The sequence below is a fragment of the Adiantum capillus-veneris genome, chromosome 30, assembly GCF_014529385.1.
Source record: "Adiantum capillus-veneris isolate H3 chromosome 30, ASM1452938v2, whole genome shotgun sequence".
Classification (NCBI taxonomy): domain Eukaryota; kingdom Viridiplantae; phylum Streptophyta; class Polypodiopsida; order Polypodiales; family Pteridaceae; genus Adiantum; species Adiantum capillus-veneris.
In genome coordinates, this window is record NC_140960.1 from 32,036,612 (window position 1) to 32,057,208 (window position 20,597).

At 44.8% G+C, this 20,597-nt stretch overlaps 1 protein-coding gene across 2 annotated transcripts in view; it reads right to left on the minus strand.

Moving 5' to 3' along the window:
- Nucleotides 1-2,740: 2,740 nt before the first annotated feature.
- Nucleotides 2,741-20,597, minus strand: part of LOC147417753 (Thioredoxin superfamily protein) — a 59,702-nt gene continuing 41,845 nt past the window's right edge. The window contains exons 4-5 of one of the 2 annotated variants that reach the window (XM_086506774.1): nucleotides 3,458-3,545; nucleotides 3,184-3,321 (exon numbers count right to left, since the gene is read on the minus strand). In XM_086506774.1, the coding sequence (XP_086362900.1) occupies nucleotides 3,475-3,545 (71 nt within the window). In that variant the 3' untranslated portion in view covers nucleotides 3,184-3,321; nucleotides 3,458-3,474. Of the gene's footprint in view, nucleotides 3,322-3,457; nucleotides 3,546-20,597 lie in introns of both variants that reach the window. The other variant, XM_086506772.1, reaches the window with a different exon arrangement.

The window sequence follows — 20,597 nt, forward strand, 5'->3', positions numbered from 1 at the left end:
TCACAATAATTCCCACTTACCTCAACATCATGAGCTTCTGTGAGGGAGGCACCGCATACGTAGCTAGGTACGATTGGGGGCAGGGGACCGCCGGCCCCTGCCCCCAATCGTATCTAGCTAGGTATGCGGTGCCTCCCTCACAGAAGCTCATGTTGTTATACGTTGTATGAAAAACACACAAAAAGACATTGTTTTCCTACATTAGTAAATTTCTAAATCTTCTTGTGACTGTGATACTGCTATCAAGCCTGTAATGGTTCTTCCACAGCCAAGGCTAGGTGACGTACGGAGTTTGTTGTGGCCTTTCGATGTAGAGGGATAAAGACTAGGTAGCATGAAATAATACGGTCTCAACTTTTGGTCAAGCACTAACACTATTATGTCCTCCATACACCATTTAGGGACCATTTATAGGTTATGTAACATAATGCACTCCTCAAGATAGAGCCAAAGAAAAGGTGGGCGATTGCAAGCTTACACTAGTTTGGTCAAAATTAAAAAAAGAACATTGAACTTTCCTAAATATAGGAGCTCTAAACTGGTAAGGCTACTATTGCAACATAGTAGACATTATTTTAATCCATCTCATAATGTGGTAGCTTGTCTTTTTATAATTGTTCAAGTAGATTTGCAAGGAATTAAATACGTAGGTTTTTATCAAGCACCTATGTGTGTGTGTGTGTGTGTGTGTGTGTGTGTGTGTGTGTGTGTGTGTGTGTGTGTGTGTGTGTGTGTGTGAGAGAGAGAGAGAGAGAGAGAGAGAGGGGGGGGGGGGGGGGCGGGGATGATGAATGATGCCTAAATTGGTAATAATGATTTTCTCTAAACTTTTTGAGTAAGCAATATAAAGTAAGAGAAGATGCATAGGGTTATTTTCCAACCAACTGTGTCTTGAAGCCATATGTTCATTCGGTGTAAACTTTTCTTTAATGTTTATGACACCGACTGAGATAAAAATAAGATGAAATTATCCTTGTTTTACTTTCTTCCACAAGCAAATGTCCTTTGTAGATGTGTTCAATCTTTTGTTTAGTGTTGGCTCAACAGACTACTCTTGTAATAAGACAAAAAATAATAATATCAGTGATTAATAATCATAATTATTCCATAAAATCTCCCCAATCTCGAAAAATTAAAAATCCTTTCAAAACATCTCGAGTGCATAAGTGAAGGGTGAGTTTAGGAAATGAAAAGACCATGGAGGTGGAAACTCAAAAGACTTATTGTGTGCATATAAATAGAGATGGTCGATGCACCTTATACATTTGTGTTTTTCTTCTTACTTTTCTTTGATCTAGCGTTTTCAAGCCATTGGAGCCAATAGGAAAACCCTTTTATAATGATATGATCGTTTGCATACTTATTCATTACTTGTGTGTCACATCTGCTGCAAATGTAGGCCATTTTAGACCTTCAAAAATCATGTGAAACATTTTGATCCATAAATGATGTCAATTAATATCAAGAGCATCAATGTTTGCTTGTAGCAAGGCTTGCAATAAGAGAGTATTTTATGAGAAGTTGCATAAAAAAGGAGGTTGACATCAACAATGTAAAAATAGTATCCCTTTGAGCCCATAGGTTCGATGCAATCTACATTCACATGTAAAATTTTAGTGTTGTACCACATTTCTGTCAAAAATGGGCGGCTTCAAAAGGTATTCTTGCTCTAAGTCAAGATCAACATCCCATGATAGGCTTGTATTTTCCTTGACGCTTACTTCATTGCGTCTTGCATTTTAGAGAAATGCCAGATGCTTTCTCTCATGTTTATATTTGATGCTCCTCACAATCAGAAGCATCGAAGCATATCATTTTTCACCATGGTCTTGGGTCATTTTGGCCTTTTCCCAAGGTATTCAGGAAGTGCTACCATATGGTCGCACATAAGTGTACAAGAGGGGGGTTTAAACTTTACAAAGGAGGGTCCCGTACTTAGAGGTTAAAAAGGCAGTTTTGGTGCATGCAAGTGATGTTTCCCGAGAACTAATGGTGAATCCCTAGGTATCTTTCTAGCTTCTCGATTGCACTTTGGCACCGTCTTACTGATCCATTACGAAACTTCAATAAAATGTGATATAGATATTGCCTTACATGCATATCTACAAATGAGCAATCAATTTATTTATTTGAATGCCTTCAGTTTTTTATCAAAGAGGCTTTCAAGTAAATAGTCTTTGTTGAAAATGAATGGGCATCATACATTCCAATGCAATTTTCCTCGATGGGATAATTTGCAGAACTTTCTTAAAAGTAATTCCATTTATAGAAGTGGCCAGTATTCAATGTATGAGCATTCTTGCATCTTTTTCAACAATATTTCACGTTCGGCCAACTTTGGGCTGAAGAAATGTCATGAGTACTCACAAACTAACTTGCCATTTTGAAGTCCATGTACATAAGGTGTTCAACACAATGCTTGGCACAAGTGTTGGCATTCTCCCAAGAATTAGGTGTGAAGAGAACTGTACCTAGCTCTATTGATCAAAATTTTATGCACTGAACATGATTAAAAAAAGTTTACACTATACATTATACAACGATAACTAAATCCAATTCGGCACTTGCACATTTGCCGTGAGTCAAGGGTGTACCTCCTCATAGTATTACCCTTGAACAAGAGGATGGACACGAGCACAAAACTTGGTGGGGTAGGTTAATATGAACAGGTATAAGTGAAACCATTAAAGGCACTAATTGGAACCAAATCACAGCTCTAAAATCTAAAAACAGAATCACAGCAAGAAAGAGATTCAATATGTGAGATTGAAAGAAATCCACATGTTCAATGAGCAAAAGCATGATCTGCAAATGCAACAGATGCTAGCTTTAATTAAAGCCCATCAATCTAAAGATGCCCTAGTCAGATAATTCCACTATTTCTCATTGATTTGCTTGATGAAAGAGCCCCACGTACTATACATGCCACATGCAATGCATGGAATGGTTATGCTACCTTGGCCAGCTGTCATCTATTCCCTGCAAAATTGGCACATCGTACCATTGCAGTGCTGGCAAGTATGCGATATAAGCTTGTTCAATTTGCCCACATACAAGAGGATAATTTTGAATCATCAGCTACATTAAAAAAAACCTCTATATCTTTCAGAAAAGAGAATCCAAGACTTCCTGCCACTTCTAATGTCAGAAGTATTTAATCATCGTCCTCAGACTTATCAGAATCTTCCTGCTCTTGCTTCGAGATTATCTTCTCAAGAAATTCTCTCCTTACTCTGTCCGCTACAGCATCCTTGGACCCCTCTGCATCATCACCCGAACCCACAAGCACTGGACCGTATTGACATAACGTAAATGCCACATCTGTAGAACCACATTTCAAACACCGTTTCAATGTCTCAGGCTTCTTTCTCGCAAGCAAGATAGTCAATCAGTTTGCAAGCCCGGTTTATTAAAAAAGCTTATCTTCATAAACTGATTATTGATTCTCTGTTCTTACATTAGAAAATAACAACTTTAATTGGCAATTCCTTTAAGCTTTAAGCTTGAAGCCCCTTCCTTCAGCGCACACGCACACGTATGCCCACCTGTGCACACTACAATTGCATCAGCCCTACCTGCTGACAGGTGGGTACTACACAATTTCAAACCATACGTATGTGGAAGGCACTTTTTCAATTAGATCATCTAAGGTACAAGCATCAATTGACCTAATGAATACAAGATCTTGGGAAGAAGAGATGCCACGTCCTTGGAGAGCATTGCCTAGGGCTATGCCAGGGCATGTACAGAGATCGATATGGATATCCAATCAAGAGGATGGTCGATGAACGCAAGGAGTGGCACATCATTCAATTCAAACCACACATCATTAGGCCAACTATGTATGACCATTTGACACCTATGGAGGCACCAAATGACTTTAGTCACAATCCAAGCGCGTGCGAAACTCTGCATAGAACGCGGCACATTTTATGGCCACTTCTCCATAAACAGGTCGAGTAATATTGACATACCGATACAGTAAGCATGAACTCTTATGTAAATAAGTGTATGATCAACCAACCTTTACAAGACAAGAGAGCAAAACACTTATAGGAGAACATCCCTAGAATCCAGAACGGTTTCCTCTTTTTTTTTTCCCGAGAAAAAGATCTTCCTATTGGTTAATAAAACCTCTGCTAGAGAGGGCTACATCAACCATAAGGGGAGACTCCCAATGAAAAACACAGCATATGTACAATGAGGGCTAGATCAAGAGATGGGAGGAGGGAAAAGCCACACAAGTAGACGGTAGAGCCATCTGAGCTCACCCCGGACCATGGTGAAGAAAGGCCCAGGGCGCTAGACTCCAAGGAACTCCTCTCTGCGCTCCGCATGCGGTCAGAGCTGCCCTGAAGTCTCTCGAACTGCACCCTGAGAGTATGGATCAACTCCGATCAAAAATCTCGAACAGTCTCCGCTGGTGGCACAAGGTGAGCCTCGAAGATGTGGAAGCAGCGGGCCCGCCAAATGAACCATAGTGTCAGGTCACAGACGAGCTCCCAACACACCTCTCTCTCACTGCACCACTCCTGTGGGGTAAGCTCTGGCAGGCCCGAGTGTAGGTCGACCCCCCTGTATCACTATCAACCTGCTGGTGGAGGATAGCTCAAACTATAGTGCAGGGCCCGTGAGAGTGGACCAAGCAGCTACCCCCCAAGTGTATTGTCGTGTTGTGGAAAGAGTTGGCATTGGCCAAAGGACCCAAAGCCAAACCTTTTGTGCCATAGGCAGTCCCACAAACAATGACGCCGACTCTCCAAAGGATGGTCAAAAGCTGCACATGCTGCCGAAAGGCCACTATGTACTAGCCAGCTCCCCACTGTTGTAGCTCTATGTGCAACTAGCCACTGGAAGAGAGTGACTCCCCGCGGCTGTTTGGCGTCCCACAACCTCGCCCAAAAGGCTGACAAGAACTCAGCTGTGAGACCCTCCTCCTGCCAATGATGTGCTGCAGCAGGACGAGCCCCTCTCCGTGCTGCCAGTATGCGACGTCCCAATCGAACAGTGTACTGAAAGAAAGGGACCCCTGGATGGTCAGCTGAGGAGAAAGGGTCCCTCTAAAACCACTCTCCAAAATCCCACTGCACTCATGCCAGTGGACAGCTCTCCCAAGCCCAAAGCCTCCAGTGGCCTGTCTTAAGAGCTGCTGGGTCAGGATCGATGACAAGTCTCCCGCAGATGCCCAGTACTCGGACCCTCTGAAAACGAAACTGCAACCTATGGAACCTCTACTGAGACTCTGTGTAGTCGACCCTCGCCCTCTATCTCGAAGAACATGGAGGGTAGTCTCTGAGCAAGCTCAAACTGCGATGAGGACCTCCAATGCGTGAAGACCCCCATCCATCTGGGAGCTGCTCTCTCTAGAGATGTGAGCCACTCAGCTAGTACTGCCTCTGTGATGTCCTGACACGTGCTCTACACGCCTCTCATGCCCTGCAGCTGGATGCTTTGTAACTCCTCTGGCAAGCCTGAGAACTGAAGCCAATCACCTAGAGTGCGTGTTGGACCCTCTACCATGGGACCCCAAGAAACATGAGGCCTACTACCAACCAAGTGGCCTCTTTGAGTGCTGACCATGAGGTTCCAAACAAGGGGTTGTCTCAAGTGCTCCTCCGTGTAGGTGGGCTCGTGCTGCTCCACGCCTCTCTGTAGTTGCTCCCAAGAGCGAAGCAGGCTCACAGCGAAACGACCTCCGGTATCCTGCTCGGACCAACTCTACGCATCTCTGCAAAGATCCATCTGATGGAAGGTCTCCAAGGGCCTCCTGCCTGAGGCACTCGAGCTCTAAGCCACTGAAGTAAAAACTCCTTCCAGGGCTCCTCCCCTGGAAGCAGTCCTCTGACCAAAAACTTCCCAAGAAGGGCTCTTCTCTGCGGTGCTGGGTCTATATCCCCAACCCCCCCCTGAGAACAAGGTAGAGTGATGACCTGCCATGCTACTTTGGCCCGAGCTATCTGAGTGTCACGCCCTCACCAAAGAAAGTTCCTGATCAGCCTCTCTACCTAGCTGATGCAGGAGCTCGAGAAGATCCAACAAGATGATGTAATGTACCACATAGTAGCCAACAACACCTGGTTGGCCACTACAACTCTGCCTGCCAAAGAGAGTCGTGCCGAACTCCAATGTGCAACTTCCTCCTGATGGACAGGAGGAGGGGAGCGATCTGCTGCTCAAGAGACAAGTCCAGGCCAACCTCACAGCCCAAGTAGCGAACTGCAGTCCCTGGGGGAATCCATCTAAAACCCTCACCTGGCAGCCAATCAGGCGTAGGAGCACTACCAACCCAAAAAGCCACTGTCTTCCTCTAGTTGATCAGTGCGCCTGATGCACAACAAAAAGTCTCAAGAGCCTGCTCACACCTATGCCAGTTGGCCTCCTAGCCTCCAAGTACAAAGCTCAGTCGTCTGCAAACTCAGCATCCAGTAGCACATCGCCCCAAAGCCACGTAGACCAACCTCCTCTAAAACCAAGAATCTGCTCATCGCCTCAGCATAGAACAGAAAGAGGAAGGGGGCTAGACGGCAGCCCTGTTTGACCGAGCGTGTGAGCATGAAACGGTCTCCTCTACCTCCTGCCAAAAGCACCTGACTGTGTGCACGTCTCTAGAGACCTGACACACCTCTGATCCAAGCATCTGAGAAGCCCATCCTACATAGAGTACCCTCCAAGAAGTCCCAATCAACCCTGAGAAGAAGTATCACAAGATTCTCACCTCGGAGGCATGCGAGGGCAGACGCCTCCCAAAAAGTGAAGATGTTGTCAAGGATATTGCGCTCCTTGACAAAACCTGTCTGGGTCCCATGTATAATGCTCTCTCAAACTCATAGCCTTGGCTAGAATTTTGTAGGATTAGTTGAGGATGTGACGGGCCGCCACTGTCGAATCTCATCCAAGGAGCCGCCCTCCTTGGGAATGAGGTAGATCAAGCCCTCACTCATGCTATCAGGCACCTCTTGTGTGCAAAGATGTACTAAAAAGTGCTGCAAAGGTCTAAGCCCATCAAGTCCTAGTACTCCAGGAAAAAATTGGGAGTCAAACCATCCTCACCGGGATAACTACCTCGGGGAAGTTCTATGAGGGCCGCATGGAGCTCCTCTAACTGGAGAAGGCAGTTCAAGCCAGCCTCTGGCACATCTCCTCAATTACAAGACAAGGCATCTGTGCCCAAACCTGCTCTCTGCATGCATCCTGACGCTCTGAATGAGGCTTTGCTGACAACAGGTCACGATAAAAGTCAGTAGCAACTGCACGCATGGCCTCTGGCTCTGAAACAATTGACGCGTCAGGTCTCCTCAACTGGCTAACACTGGTGTGCGCATGACGAGGTCCCGCTACCTCAAAGAAAGACCGAGTCACCCTATCACCCACCTGAGTCCATTGAGATGCCTGTCGATGGAAAGCAAACTCATGATGCCTCTCCTCTATGCTGGCGAGCTCCTGACGGGCCTAGCTGCAAAAAACTGCTCCTCCAACCAAGGACTGCCTGGACGCTGCTCTTGCATCCTCTGCAAGAAAGCAACACCCGTCGGAGACGCTGCTCCTCCTCCCTCGCTGTAGCCAGGCGGGCCATAGACTCCTGGAGAAAGAAACGACTAAGCTGAGCAAGTCCAAAGGCCACTCTATCAACAGGAGAGTCCTGCGTGTCCAAGCTCTATGTCCAAAGAGCCACCACTCGCTCTTTGAGCTCGGAGTCCAACAAGATCCTCTCAGGGATGCATAGCATCGTGCTCCCCCTCCTCTGTCTATTTGTCACCGTGAGGATCACTTGTGCATGGTCCGAAAAGATGTCCCAGCCAAGATGCAAACTGACCCATCCAAGTCACAAATGCGGTCACTAGCGTAGAACCGATCTATCCTAGATAGATTCACTCCAACTCTTCGATCAGAGCGAGAGAAAGCCAAGTTGTCAGGGGGTCTCACAAAACCTGAATGCTGCCAAACATCAGAAACCCTCATAGTCATACATAGCCGCTCCTAGGCTACCAACTCAGCCCCGTGCACAATGACATGGCCACCTCCAATCCGATCAGAGGGGTACTCCAACATGTTGAAGTCCCCCCCAACACACCACTGCTCTGCATGCGACAAAGACTCTACAACATGAGACAAGAACTCTACTCGTGCACTTGTCACATTGGGTGCATAAATGTTCAGGAAACCCATGAGGCAACCCTGAACCTGCATAGTAATCCACTGAGCTCTACCTGGTACAATAATACCTCTGCCCACAATGGCCTGCTGCAAAGAATATGCAATAGTCATACATACCGCTCCCTGGATGCCTCCAGGTCCAAATGTAGCTGTAACACACTTGGACACTCCAAATCGAGAATCTACCGCAACACCACAAAAGATCACTTCAAAACAATTCACAGTTCACAATTGGTTCGACACTGCCCAGTGGAGTTCTATGCCTAGAGATATTGGCCCCATAGACTAGCGCCCCTTTCGGTATTTCTTTTTGTATTAATCTGTGTTCAAAGTACAAGAGTGCAAGCAAGCGCTCACACTTAGACCCTGCGTCCAGATGCCCTCATAAAATAAAGCAAAGGCTCTTTCTCTCTCTCTCCTATATGCTTTAGTAAAATAAAGAAACTTTCAAAATTGTGGGATTTCAGCCTTGCATAGCCAAAAGAAAATCCTAAAAATTGCCACTGTTTTTTTCTTGATGCCGCAAACGCGGAAGTCCGTACAGCTGCCACGTGGCATCCAGCCCGTGAAAAGCACCGTAGATTCCGGCAGCCTGCCAAGTCAGCATTTTCAGGTCTCTGTAACTATGTCAGACTTTGTAAATAATTAATGTATTTACGAGGAAAAAGAATCATCTAAATAGTTGTGTACACATTAGAATAGATCTAGCAGTTCTGGGACCTCAGGTACGCCCAAGTTTGGGCCAGTGCACCTCAGGGAGACTCTAGCAGAAAATACCGTAGTGATTGGGAAATCGGGTCTTCAATGAAGGGATCGATAGTAGCCTCAGATTTCAGGCTCAGAAAAATACGCGCGCTAGTGCAAGCACAGGAATGAGATGGGGTCCTTAGAATAATAACCCTAAGGCCTGAATTATTTTACGGCCTTAGGATAAGTCAGTTAAAGTATTTTTAAAGTGTTTATGCCGAACCAAATGACCGGACAAGTGCGAACAGGTAATGCCAGAGCAGTGCGGGTACGGCATTGTGCTGAGGAGGGAGCAGGTAACAGTTTCATTAGTTGCATCTATATGTGCAGTTGTGGTTCAATTTGCACATTTCATTAATAGTTTGTGAACTTTTAAAAGTGAAAGTTGAAGGGGTTTTAAGTTATTAAGTGTGCCAAGTGGCACACTTACCAATGCAAACTAACCCTCTCACTCTCACTCTCACCCTCACCCTCTCTCTCGTCCTAGCGCCCCCTCTTCTTGCTGGCTTGATAAGAGGCCCCCCTCCCCCACTTCTTAGGTTGGCAGTGCCCCTACCCCCCCTATTGTGAGTATGCTCTACGCATTGAAGCCCTCCATGGAAGCTTGAGAGCAGCCCCTTGCGACATACGTGGTGGCCTCGTGCTCCCATTGTCTAGAACAAGGGTTCTCATGGCCATAGCCAGCTTTCGGTAAAGTTTCACCGCGAGAAGTTGCAGCGGGCACTCTCTTCGTAGAGTGTGGTGGCTGTAAATTCTCTGTTTTCAGCCCCTAATCATCTCTTTTAGGGTGAATTTCAGCAATATACACATAGAATCTAGTTCTTCTCTACCTACACTACGCATACACAAAGTTTGGTGCGATTCCATCGCGAAAAGGTCTCTATTTCGGCTTTGGAAGGTGCTCAGGTAACATTTTCAGGTTATGTGCACAAAATTACAGCAAGCATGTGTGCGTGCATTTTGCGTGTTTCTCCCTTGTTTTTGTTGCAGGAATGATTATGCAAATAGGGACACAGTTAGCGGAAGGTAGACTCTCATTTTCGAGAGCTTCCGTTGAGTTTTGGTGGAAGATAGACTCTCGTTTTCGAGAGCTACCCAAAATCTCATAGAGGGAAAATCCTCTCAGTATTCAGAGAGTAGCTTTCGCACTCTCTCAATCAGAAGAGAAAAGAAAGAATAGAGGACGGGCTATTGCCCCGTTCTTGTGCTTGTAAAGATTCTCCCTTAGTAATAACGGTATCTCTTTATGGGGGGGGGGACCAACCCATCTTCTGGTCTCCAATGAAATGTCAAGCTTTCTCTATCTCTCTCTAATTCTCTTGAGTATTTGAAGTACAATTAAAAGTCAGTTTACGCTTCCGTATTTTTGTGACAATGGTATCAGAGGAAAGTCATCTCTCTCTTCCTTAAGGGATTGACGACTCTTGGCAGACTGCATAAATGGGAGGACGCAAGGTAGAGTTCTCTCTCCTTCAACAGCAGGTGGTAGAGTTGCAAAAAGGTCTCTCCCATCCAAAAGTCCAAAAGATTCTCCATACTCTTGAGAAAGGGAAGGAGAAAGTGCCGATGTGGTCGGGAGAAATCCCGCAGAACCCAAAGGCGCCAGAACCAAGGAAAACTCCTTTAATTGGAACCTCCCGCATGCACGAGAGGCAGAGGAAACCTCCAGAACGTCATGTGCGGTTTAATCCAAAGGTTCAAGAGCATGATCCTCTTGATTCCCCTCAGTTCTCTTTCATGAAGGATCTGGATGACATAGTCGCTCTGGAAGACATGTTTCTTGATGATCCGTCGCAGCAAGAAGTACATTCAAGGGAAAGGACTCCTGTCCACAAAGAGTCTAAGCATAGAAAGAAGGAGCACCATAAGAAGAAACACCACAGGCAGAAAACATTTAAGTCGGGAGACAAAGATGTGAAATTCGACACCTACAATGGACGGCGTGATAATGAAAAAGCTTTGGCTTTCATCCGCCAATTTGAAGTTGCATTTGCAAAAGGGAACTTTAAAGAAAGATCCAAGCTTTGCCATGTCAATATGTACCTGAAAGGCACCGCCAGCAGTTGGTGGTTAACCTTGATCTTGGAAAATCGCAAACCCCAAGATTGGACTAATTTCAAGAAGGAGTTCTACGCACAGTTCCTTCCTCCAGACTATGAGAAAGAGGTAAAGAAAGAATGGGATCGACTCTCACAGTCAGAGAACAAAACTGTTCCACGCTATGTGGATAGGTTTTGGGACGTTCTCTTGAAAGTCACTCCATTCAAGAAGATTGACGATTCGGAGAAGATGCGCAAGTTTGAAGCAGGATTGCATGAAGCCTTGCAAAAGGCTATGAAGCTTTACCCTCGACGTAACTTGCAGATACTTATGACATCAGCTCGCATAGCTGATGGAATACATGACAAGGGTACTCCTAGGAAGATGGAGCAAAGCACTTATCATGCCAAGCAGAAGGCTCTCCATGAGCAGCCTACCTCTACTTCTTCTTCTCAAAAGAAGAAAAGAACCGCCTCTGAAGCAGAAGCAAAGCCAAATCAGCCCCCTTATCGAGTTAGTCTAATGCAGCAAGAGGAAATTCTCAAGCAGGTTAACAAACTTTTGGAGAAGGGCTTAATAAGGCCTAGTACTTCTCCATATTGTTCACCTGTCTTGCTAGTACAGAAAAAGGATAGCACATTCCGCATGTGCATAGACTTTAGATCTCTAAACAAGATCACAATCAAGAATCGATTTCCAATCCCTCAGATTGACGACATTCTTGACAAGTTACAAGGAGCAAGTGTCTTTAGTCGTATAGACTTGAAGAGCGGTTATCATCAAATCCGCATAGCTCCTCAGGATGTGCATAAGACTTCATTTAGAACAACCTTCGGGTTGTATGAATTCTAGTGATGCCTTTTGGACTCACTAATGCACCAGCCACATTCAACAGAATGATGGATAGAATCTTTCACTCATATAGAAGCTTTACAGGCGTTTTCTTTGATGACATCTTAATCTTCTCAGAGACGGAAGACGAACACTATAAGCATCTCGCATTAGTGTTTGAAGAATTACGCAAACACAAATTATTTGTGAATGCTAAGAAGAGTGAGTTCTTTTTAAAAGAAATCCACTATTTGGGCCATATAGTATCTCATAACCAAGTGAGAATGGACCCTGATAAGATTCAAGCAGTTGTAGAATGGCCTACGCCATCTACAGTACATGATGTACGAAGTTTCCTTGGCCTCTGCTCTTATTATCGGCGTTTCATTCGAGCCTTTGCCGCTATAGCAGGTCCTCTCCACCATGACCTGACAAAGAAGCGGATTCCATTCCATTGGGGGTCTGGACAAAAACAAGCTTTTGAAAAGCTTAAGTATCTACTCAGTCACTGACCTTTTCTCACCGTCCCTGATCTTCGCAAACCTTTCGAGGTATATTGCGATGCATCTGGAGATTGTGTAGGAGCAGTCTTGAACCAAGAGGGTCGCGCCATAGCCTACGAAAGTAGGCGCCTTAAAGATGCAGAGTTGCATGTTTCCATATACGAGAAAGAGCTAATGGCAGTAATTCATGCTCTTTCCATTTGGAAACACTATCTGTTAGGAGCTGATTTTATTATCAAGACAGATCATCAGAGTCTTCGTTACTTTCTCACACAGCGAAAGTTATCAGAAATGCAGATGAGATGGGCCAACTTTCTTTCAATGTTCCATTTTCAGATTTTACACACTTCTGGAACAAAGAATGCAGTTGTAGATGCTCTCTCCAGGCGTCCAAAGATCAATGCACTGACAACAATTTATCACAAGGAACTCGAATCTCTCAGTGAGATGTATCCTCAAGATCCATACTTCGCTACAATTTGGGCAGATCTTCAAGCTGGTCGGTCACTCAAGGCCACCTTATTCCATTAGGGATAATAGGCTCTATCATCAACAAGCAATATGCATAGCTCAGCCTTTACGACAAAAGGTGATGGATGAAGCACATAATTCTCCTTATGCCGGACATCGGGGAATTGCTGCTACCACTAGTGCCCTCGAAAGGTATTTCTTTTGGCCAACACTCCGTGCGGACATTGAAAAACAACATGTACGTGAGTGTTTAGTCTACCAAAAAGTAAAATATGACAGACATAAGGTTTATGGCAAGCTTCAGCCACTCCCTGTGCCTAACACGCCATGGGAAAGTATTGCCATGGATTTTATTACGGATCTTCCTAGATCCAATGGAAATGATGCAATCTGGACTATAGTAGACAAATTCAATAAGAAAGCACATTTCCTTCCAGTAAAGAAGACGATCAAAGCTGATCACATGGCTAGAATATTTCTAGCTCAGATTTTTAAACACCATGGATTGCCAAAGACTGTTGTCAACGATAGAGATCCTCGGATGACTAGTCTATTTTGGCAGGCATTGTTTGAAAACTTGGGAACTAAGCTTCATTTTTCATCAGCTTATCATCCTCAAACAGATAGTCAAAGTGAAATCGCTAATGCCACTGTTTTAGACCTCCTCAAGTGCTATGTTTCGGAACGACAATCCGAATGGGAACAGTACTTACTGATAGTTAAGTTTGCGTATAATAATACCATCCATTCCTCAACTGGTAAAGCTCCCTTCAAAATTATTTATGGGAAGCCACTCTTACTTCCTATTATGGTTACCAAAGAAAACATTTTCACTGCAGATGAATTTGTGCGCAATATTGCCTATCAACAAATAAAGCAAGCAATTCTACGTTCTCAAGAACAACAGAAGAGAAAAGCAGACAAGCACAGAAGGAATCTCAATCTTGGAAAAGGACAATATGTCCTGCTTCGCTTTGAGAAAGCTAGATAGAAAAAGCAGGTCGAAAAAGGGAAAGTTGTCAAACTTTCCCATAGATTTTACGACCCTTTCAAAATTACACAAAAAGTCAATGATGTGACTTTTAGATTGGATTTGCCTTCTCAGTGGCGCATCCATAATGCTTTTCATGTAAGTCTCCTCCGACCATATGTTGGACCTCCTCCAGTGGCGCGAGTACAACAAGATCCTCCAGATCCTCCAGAAGTCAAAGAGACTGAGGAAATCCTTCAACCTGAACAGATAATACACCACTCTAAGAGACAACTCAAGTCAAGAAGCCTACATCGAAAGTATTTAGTCAAGTTCAAGAATTACACCCCTTTAGAGTGGATGATTGAGTCCGATCTTAAGGACTACCCAGACATCTTGCACAGTTATGTTGACGCTCTACAATTGAGGTCAACTGTTTAGAACCAACAGGGATGTAACTATGTCAGACTTTGTAAATAATTAATGTATTTACGAGGAAAAAGAATCATCTAAATAGTTGTGTACACATTAGAATAGATCTAGCAGTTCTCGAGCCTCAGGTGTGCCCAAGTTTGGGCCAGTGCACCTCAGGGAGACTCTAGCAGAAAATACCGTAGTGATTGGGAAATCGGGTCTTCAATGAAGGGATCGATAGTAGCCTCAGATTTCAGGCTCAGAAAAATACGCAGGCTAGTGCAAGCACAGGAATGAGATGGGGTCCTTAGAATAATAACCCTAAGGCCTGAATTATTTTACGGCCTTAGGATAAGTCAGTTAAAGTATTTTTAAAGTGTTTATGCCGGACCAAATGACCGGACAAGTGCGAACAGGTAATGCCAGAGCAGTGCGGGTACGGCATTGTGCTGAGGAGGGAGCAGGTAACAGTTTCATTAGTTGCATCTATGTGTGCAGTTGTGGTTCAATTTGCACATTTCATTAATAGTTTGTGAACTTTTAAAAGTGAAAGTTGAAGGGGTTTTAAGTTATTAAGTGTGCCAAGTGGCACACTTACCAATGCAAACTAACCCTCTCACTCTCACTCTCACCCTCACCCTCTCTCTCGTCCTAGCGCCCCCTCTTCTTGCTGGCTTGATAAGAGGCCCCCCTCCCCCACTTCTCAGGTTGGCAGTGCCCCTACCCCCCCTATTGTGAGTATGCTCTACGCATTGAAGCCCTCCATGGAAGCTTGAGAGCAGCCCCTTGCGACATACGTGGTGGCCTCGTGCTCCCATTGTCTAGAACAAGGGTTCTCATGGCCATAGCCAGCTTTCGGTAAAGTTTCACCGCGAGAAGTTGCAGCGGGCACTCTCTTCGTAGAGTGTGGTGGCTGTAAATTCTCTGTTTTCAGCCCCTAATCATCTCTTTTAGGGTGAATTTCAGCAAAATACACATAGATTCTAGTTCTTCTCTACCTACACTACGCATACACAAAGTTTGGTGCGATTCCATCCCGAAAAAGGTCTCTATTTCGGCTTTGGAAGGTGCTCAGGTAACATTTTCAAGTTATGTGCACAAAATTACAGCAAGCATGTGTGCGTGCATTTTGCATGTTTCTCCCTTGTTTTTGTTGCAGCAATGATTATGCAAATAGGGACACAGTTAGCGGAAGGTAGACTCTCATTTTCGAGAGCTTCCGTTGAGTTTTGGTGGAAGATACACTCTCGTTTTCGAGAGCTACCCAAAATCTCATAGTAGAGGGAAAATCCTCTCAGTATTCAGAGAGTAGCTTTCGCACTCTCTCAGTCAGAAGCAGAAAAGAAAGAATAGAGGACGGGCTATTGCCCCGTTCTTGTGCTTGTAAAGATTCTCCCTTAGTAATAAAGATAATCTCTTTATGGGGGGGGACCAGCCCATCTTCTGGTCTCCAATGAAGTGTCAAGCTTTCTCTATCTCTCTCTAATTCTCTTGAGTTTTTGAAGTACAATTAAAATTCAGTTTACGCTTCCGTATTTTTGTGACAGTCTCTCCCGGGCTGTCCATACGGGAGTGTGTGAACCGAGCAGCCACGTCACCAAGTTGTGACATACCCCCCTCTTGAAAGCATTGTAATCGCCCTTGATTACCCCTACAAAATAGACAGAGGCCATAAACCGTCTTAGCAGACACTCACTATTAGTACCGACGCACTAGGAACACACATCTAGCACATGTACCAATCAACAGTCACATCACACGACATCACAAGACATCACATGACAAATCACATTTAACATTCATTCGGATCTTAGACCATGATTTTATCGGCAATGCAGTTAGCAGTCACATCTAGATCCACTCAGGACCTCATAGATGCCCGATTGACTAACCCCTACTGCAGCCATGTCTATTCGAGATCATTCAGACGAAAATGCTGCAGTCATTTCGTCTATCAGTTCCTGCACTTAAAAGCAAGTCAAGAACAAATCAGTTTCATACTCCGGAATTCTATTTCATAAAGTCATACAGCAGAACACTGTCAACTCTCAGTATCCCTGAACCTCAAAGAGACATCAGTGACACTAGTATTCTAAAAATCAAGTCATCTGTTGACAAAGGAGCGGAGTAACTCCCCTCTTGTGCAACCCACTGCACCAAATCTCCGGCCAAGCTGAATTCGGGGTTCCATTTGGAGTAGACTATGCTAAACCAAAAGCTTCAAGGTAAAGGTTCACAATCTGAGGAGTATCTGCTAGGTCCTCCTCCTCCATCCACTTTGCATCCAATGCAACATAGTTCTTGAATTTAACCAAGAACCGCCTTGTACTTTACCCTTAATCCTTCTGTCCTTATGTGCCAAAATCTGTTCAGGAACAAGAATCTCCTCGTTTTCTTCCACTTCGGGTTACTCATCAGGCTCCCCATCTTCGGACACATCACCTTTAAAAGGTTTCAAGAGACTCACATGAAATGCATTCTGAATCCTCCAAGTGTCAGGCAGTTTCAGTTGGAAGGAGACATCATTGATCTTTTCGGAGATCTGGAAAGGTCCGTAATATCGCATACTAAGCTTTGGAAAAAGCCTCTCCTTTCCCTTCTTCTTTCTTAGGCATGCCTTCTCAAAACCTAAGAGCATCCAATCATCCTCCTTCAATTTCAAATCGCGAGGATGGCGATCCGCTGCCTTTTTCTGTCTTTCCTGAGATTTCTGCAAAGCCTCGCAGAACTTGGCAAAAGCTGTGTCCAAGTCGCACGTATACTCATCGGCTTCAAAAAATCTTATCTTTCGTGCTTAAGAAGGGTGGAACCTTCGCAACACCTTCAATAATCTCAAATGGCACCTTGCCCGTCGAAGAGTGTATCATGTTGTTGTAGGCAAATTCCACCAACGGTAGATACTTTTCCCATTGAGTCTTCTGATCAAAGATATAAGACTTCAAAAAATCTAAAACCACTGAATTGGCAATCTCAGATTGCCCGTCAGTCTGCGGTAGAAAGATGACGAGAACTGCAACCGCGTGCCAATGTTCTCCCAAATTGTCTTCCAAAACAAACTCGTAAATATGGGGTCCCTGTCGGAGACAATCGTCTCAAGCATGCCATGTAATCTTAAAATCTGGGCCACAAACAATCTCGCCAAGTGATCCGGCTTGACTGTTTTCTTCACTGGAATGAAATGAGCCTGCTTGCTAAATCTGTCAATAACAGTCCAGATACCATCGTGACCACTCTGTGTTCTCGGGAGATCAAAAATGAAATCCATTGCAATACTTTCCCAGGGGCGGGTGCGTATGGGCAAGGGCTGTAACAATCCCTGTGCTTTATGCCTGTCAAACTTGACCTTCTCGCATACCAAGCAACTGCGCACAAACTCGTCCACATCCTTCTTGAGTCTCGGCCAAAAGAAGTATCTCTCTACCCCTCAAGGTGGCAGCAATACTGCGGTGACCCGTAAAAGGCGGACACTGGGAGTCGCTCATAACCTTTTCCCTCAACGGTTGTGTAACGCACGACATGGTTTTCCTCATCAAGTAGCCATCCCGAATGGAATATCCCGCTATTGTCTCCCCATCCCGTATCCATGTGAAAACGTCTGCAAAATCCGTATCCGTGGCATGTTGGTCGACCATATCCTCAAAGCTCATATGGTGAATGGCTTCCGAGACAAAGCATCTGCCACCAAATTCTTCTATCCCTGAACATGAACAATCTGGAAGTGAAACTGTGACAAGATGTTCGCCCACCGCATCTGCTTTTCCAATAGCTGCTTCTGTGACAAGAAGTAGCGTAAACTCTGATGGTTTGTAAAGACAGTAAAATCGGCTCCGAGTAGGTAGTGCCGCCACCGAGTAAGAGCATGGATAACCGCCAAAAGCTCTTTCTCATAAATCTGTGTTGTCAATTCCAGCCTTGAGAAAAATCGGCTCTCATAAGCAATGACATGGCCTTCTTGCATTAAGACCGCACCCAGACTACGACCACAAGCATCACAATATACTTCAAATGACTTCTACAAGTCCGACAAAGCCAAAACTGGTCCCGTAGTCAATTTCTCTTTCAATGTCTGAAAGGCAGTCACCTCTGTGGGTCCCCACGAGAAAGGGACTCCTTTCTGTGTCAAGATATGCAAAGGGGAAGCAACCTCTGCAAACTTTCTAATGAACCGCCTGTAGTACGAACACAATCCCAAGAAGCTTCTAACTTCATGGACATTCTTCAAATCGGGCCAATCACGGATAGTCTCTATCTTGGCCGGACCCATCTACACTCTTGCTTGCTGACACAATGTGTCCCAAAAAGTGTATCTCGGGTAGGAAAAAATCACTTTTCTTCGCATTAATCACTAACTTGTGATCTCGTAATGCCTAAAAGACTTGAAGCAGATGATCTCTATGTTCTGTATCATTCTTGGAGAAAACAATGATATCGTCAAAGAAAGTGCCAACAAATAGCCTGTACTCTCGAAAATTCCTGTCCATCATCCGGTTAAATTTCGCAGGAGCATTGGTTAAGCCAAAGGGCATCACCAAAAACTCAAATAACCCAAAAGTCGTCCAAAAGGCTGTCTTGTAGACGTCTCCTAGCGCTATTCGGATTTGATGATATCCACTCTTCAAATCAATCTTGCTAAAACACGAGGATCCTTGTAATCTGTCAAGTATATCATCGATCCCAAGAATCGGAAATCTGTTCTTGATGGTGATTTTGTTGAGAGCTCTATAATCGATGCACATTCTCCAAGATCCGTCTTTCTTCAAAACCAACAACACTGTAGAGAAATACGGTGAAGTACTAGGCTGGACAAGACCCTTTTCCAAGAGGTCTTTCTCTTGGTTCATAATCTCTTCGTTCTGGGCTCGGCACACGGTAAGGTGGCCGGTTCGGTGGTGTGTTTCCAGGTATCAAATCAATGGTATGATCTTCAAGACGAGCGGGTGGTAACTCACCTGGCAGGCCCTCTGAGAAGCAATCAACATGAGAGTGAAGAAAATCTTGGCGTTCTTTATCAAGTTCAGACATATTTGTCCTATCATCATCACTCAACTCTTTATAAAGATCGAGTAAACAAAAGATTGGATTTCATAATTTTGAAATGGCCGAAGCCGATACAATAGGGACAGACTCGCCCTTCAGTTTAATGTCAAGTACAATGGTTCTACCCTTCTCTGTAGTCAATGTCGCTTTCCTCGCCCGATAGTCGACCACGGCGTTGTTCTAGTGATACCAGGGAATTCCCAAGAGGACATCACAACCTTCCAAAGGCATTATGTAAAAGTCCTCATGCCCCAAATACCCTTGACAATGCAACCGAAGTTTGCCAATGACAGTTGTAATGGCTGTCCCTGTCGAGTGCCGCTAGAACTGCCTCTACAAGTGGTCCCATCCGATCGGGAGTGATCTCGAGCCGCCCGTCAATTCCGTGAAATGAAGTTGGCCTCGGCTCCTCCATCAAAGAAGATCAAGGCTTCTTGGTCTTTCACTTTTCCCCAAGCTCGGCAAAGTTCTGTACTCTCGTCTATCGTGCTGGGATCGGTACCCACGTAATCTGGAACCAGTCTTGTTTTCATCTTGCCTTTTCTTCCACGTTCCTCAGCTGCTCTCGAACGCTCGGGCCTTTCGTCGTCCTTGTCGTTCTGTTCTTTCAGTGCCTTTTTTTAGCACTTCGCGGAAATATGTCCAGTTTCCCCGCATCCAAAGCACTTCCCTTGATGTAGCGAGCCCGCTCTTGAGGAGTGAGTTTGGGTCGTGCATCTTTCTTTTCTGGGTTGCTCTCTCTCTTTCACCTTTCATTTGTCAAAGTTTGTGCGGCCCTTTGCATCATGATCTCATCTGTGGGATAGATCAAACTACCTGAGTGAATGGCAAAACCCCGTTTCGCATGACTCATCAACTCCTAAATGAAAGCTTACTTTTGTTCCAAGCAGTGATCTCGGATCTCTGTAGGAAGACCCAAGGTAAACCGCTCAATCTGTTCCCTGAACGAGATCTTCTTAAATAAAGAGGCGGGTAGAAAAGAGCTCCAGAATCTCTCACAATAAGCGTCCATGGTATCCTTCTTGGTCATCCGAAGATGGTTCCAAGCAGTTCGTATATCGCATTCATACTCTCGAGTCAACCAAGAAGAAATAAAAAGCCTCTTGAATTCCAGCCATTTAACTGGCGCAGTCTTGTTTAATAGAAGCGTGGACCACCAAGTTCGAGCATTCCCCTTAAAGTAAGAGGCAGCTCTCCGAATCTTAGAGTGCTCTGAGTAAAGTCCTCCGGCGAAAGCGATGTCAAACTGTTGTACAAAAGACAAAGCCTTCAAAGCATCTCTATGACCAGAAAACGTGTCAAATTTAATTGACTGTCCACCTTCCTTAAACTCTCTGACTTTCTTGCTTTTGTCTTCCAGAAAGTCATACTGGTTGGCTTTGTATGTCACGTGACACATCCCAACCCTATGTGTCCGTGGACAAGCTATA